The following is a 1,966-nucleotide window of genomic DNA, read 5'->3' as shown; positions in this document are numbered from 1 at the left end:
GGAGACAATAAATTGCTTGTGTATCTTAAAATGATAATGAAATCAATAGAGCATAATAATAGGGTAAACTAACAATCATTGGACACTACCAGTCATTGGACAGAAGACAATAAAACTTATTTTTGAGGTTTAATTAAAAAGAATAGACTGGTACTGCTATCTTATCAAAATATTATAAAACAATAGTTCAAAACATTAGTAATCGATGTAAGCAGAAGTTTAAAAATATGTACTTTCACTTATCGCAACGATTTTGAAAATAGAATGCTTGTCTCATTTTTATATTATTATATTTTTTAAATCTATCTTATTTGCTCAATTGTTTTTATACTACGAGGAGTTATTATATTTTGTATATAATCTAATAATTATTGGTTCCACAAAACACAGTTATAAATTATTGAGTAATGAATATTTTGCTGTCCAATATAATTAATAGTTTTTTTGTTTGAAAACTTGATAATGTACAGGTAAAACGACACCTCTGTTCATCATAACTTTAAGAGCAAAATGCACAAAAATAATGGGATATGTTTAAACAAAACCATTTTTTTACTAATTGTTTAAATAATTATGTGTTTTATTTCAATATTATGTACCTAATTCTTCATTTTATTTTATTTTTCGTTCGATCGTTCGTTTCAGCTAAATGACGTCCACTACTGGACTAAGGCCTCCCCCAAGGATGTCCATAGCAGCCGGTCGTGCACTGTCCGCATCCAGGTTCTTCCTTCAATTCTGCGTGCTATGTCGGTCACTTTGGTTCTCTTGCCGATCTTCTCATTTCTGATTCGATCACGCAGGAAAATTCCGAGCATAGAACGCTCCATCGGCTTTTGGGCCTTCTTATTAGGCTCATAGTAAGCGACCACGTTTCACATCCTCATCCATACACCATCACTGGCAACATACACTGGTCGAAGAATTTTGTCTTGAGACACTATGATATTTCAGACGTAATAGCGAAGCTTCCCGAACGCTGCTTAGCTGAGTTAAATTCAGCGATAGACCTCTCAAAGTTAGACCTACCTATCTGGACTCTTTGTCCCAGGTATACACAATTGTCAACAACTTCGAGTGTAGAGTCTCCAACCTTCAGAAGAGTGGGTGCAATACGAAAAATTGACATGATTTTTGTCTTGTCTATGTTCATTTTGCGACCCACTTGTTGAAAGGTTCTGGAAAGGCCATTGAGCATTGTACATAGATCTTCCAAGGTCTCAGTCATGACTACGATATCGTCCGCGAATCCTTGGTCTTCTGTATAATCTGCCGTAGCGTACCTGTGTGTGTACCATAATACTAAAGCCTTTTCGGAAACAAGCTTGTTCGGAAGGCTGGAAGTCGATGAGTCTGCGAACGAGATGATTCGTAAGGACTCTCGAAAACAGCTTGTAAATACGCCTCAGAAGTGAGATGAGTCCATAATTCTATCACCACACTTCTGTGTCATGCCGAAGGCGTTTTTCCTTCGAGGATGACGGAATTGAACTGCTTCTCTAGAGCCTTTACCGTACCGGCGAAGCTCAGCCATGATGCCGTAACACCCGGTGCCTTGTTGTATTTCAGGTGCTTGAGAGCCATTTTAATCTTGTACAAACTGACGTCCGGTATATCTTCGGTATAGTGACAGGTCAATCTAGCTCTTGGGTCTTGCTATATTTGTTTTATGTTTAAGGTTAAGAATAAATAAACAAAGAGACTTTAATTAAATTTAAGAATGATTCATAGTTCCTTATTAAAAAATTAAACATAATGATTAGGATTTTTGTTTTATTCGCTTGGATATTTCAGACACTTAAACCTAAAATTAACCATCTAACTAATAGATATAAAAACGTTTCAGGTATTTATTATTTTGATTATTGAAATACATTAGGTATTTCTACATAATGTCATCAATTCTAAGTTTGCATAGCGATTTTTAAATTTGGAGTTTCATTTCTCAATTCCGTGATTCATTTTC

At 35.3% G+C, this 1,966-nt stretch overlaps 1 protein-coding gene across 1 annotated transcript; it reads right to left on the bottom strand.

Moving 5' to 3' along the window:
• Positions 1 to 612: 612 nt before the first annotated feature.
• On the bottom strand, positions 613 to 1,672 carry LOC114361708 (uncharacterized). Its single transcript, XM_028316844.1, has 2 exons — positions 1,476 to 1,672; positions 613 to 1,394 (listed from the first exon to the last, which is right to left on the bottom strand). Exons 1-2 carry the CDS (start codon positions 1,532 to 1,534, stop codon positions 941 to 943), a joined length of 513 nt encoding a protein of 170 aa, XP_028172645.1. The 5' UTR covers positions 1,535 to 1,672; the 3' UTR covers positions 613 to 940.
• Between the last annotated feature and the right edge of the window lie 294 nt (positions 1,673 to 1,966).

This window comes from Ostrinia furnacalis, unplaced genomic scaffold (genome assembly GCF_004193835.3).
Source record: "Ostrinia furnacalis isolate ACB-3 unplaced genomic scaffold, ASM419383v2 OfSCF5921, whole genome shotgun sequence".
NCBI lineage: Eukaryota > Metazoa > Arthropoda > Insecta > Lepidoptera > Crambidae > Ostrinia > Ostrinia furnacalis.
The sequence above is the reverse complement of the archived record's forward strand: the minus strand, read 5'-3'. Positions and strand labels throughout refer to the sequence as shown.

Coding starts and splice junctions, on each gene's coding strand:
- LOC114361708 (XM_028316844.1), bottom strand. CDS start 1,534: ATGGCTGAGCTTCGCCGGTACGGTAAAGGCTCTAGAGAAGCAGTTCAA. Junction 1,395..1,475: donor GCAGTTCAATTCCGTCATCC/TCGAAGGAAAAA, acceptor AGGCGTATTTAC/AAGCTGTTTTCGAGAGTCCT.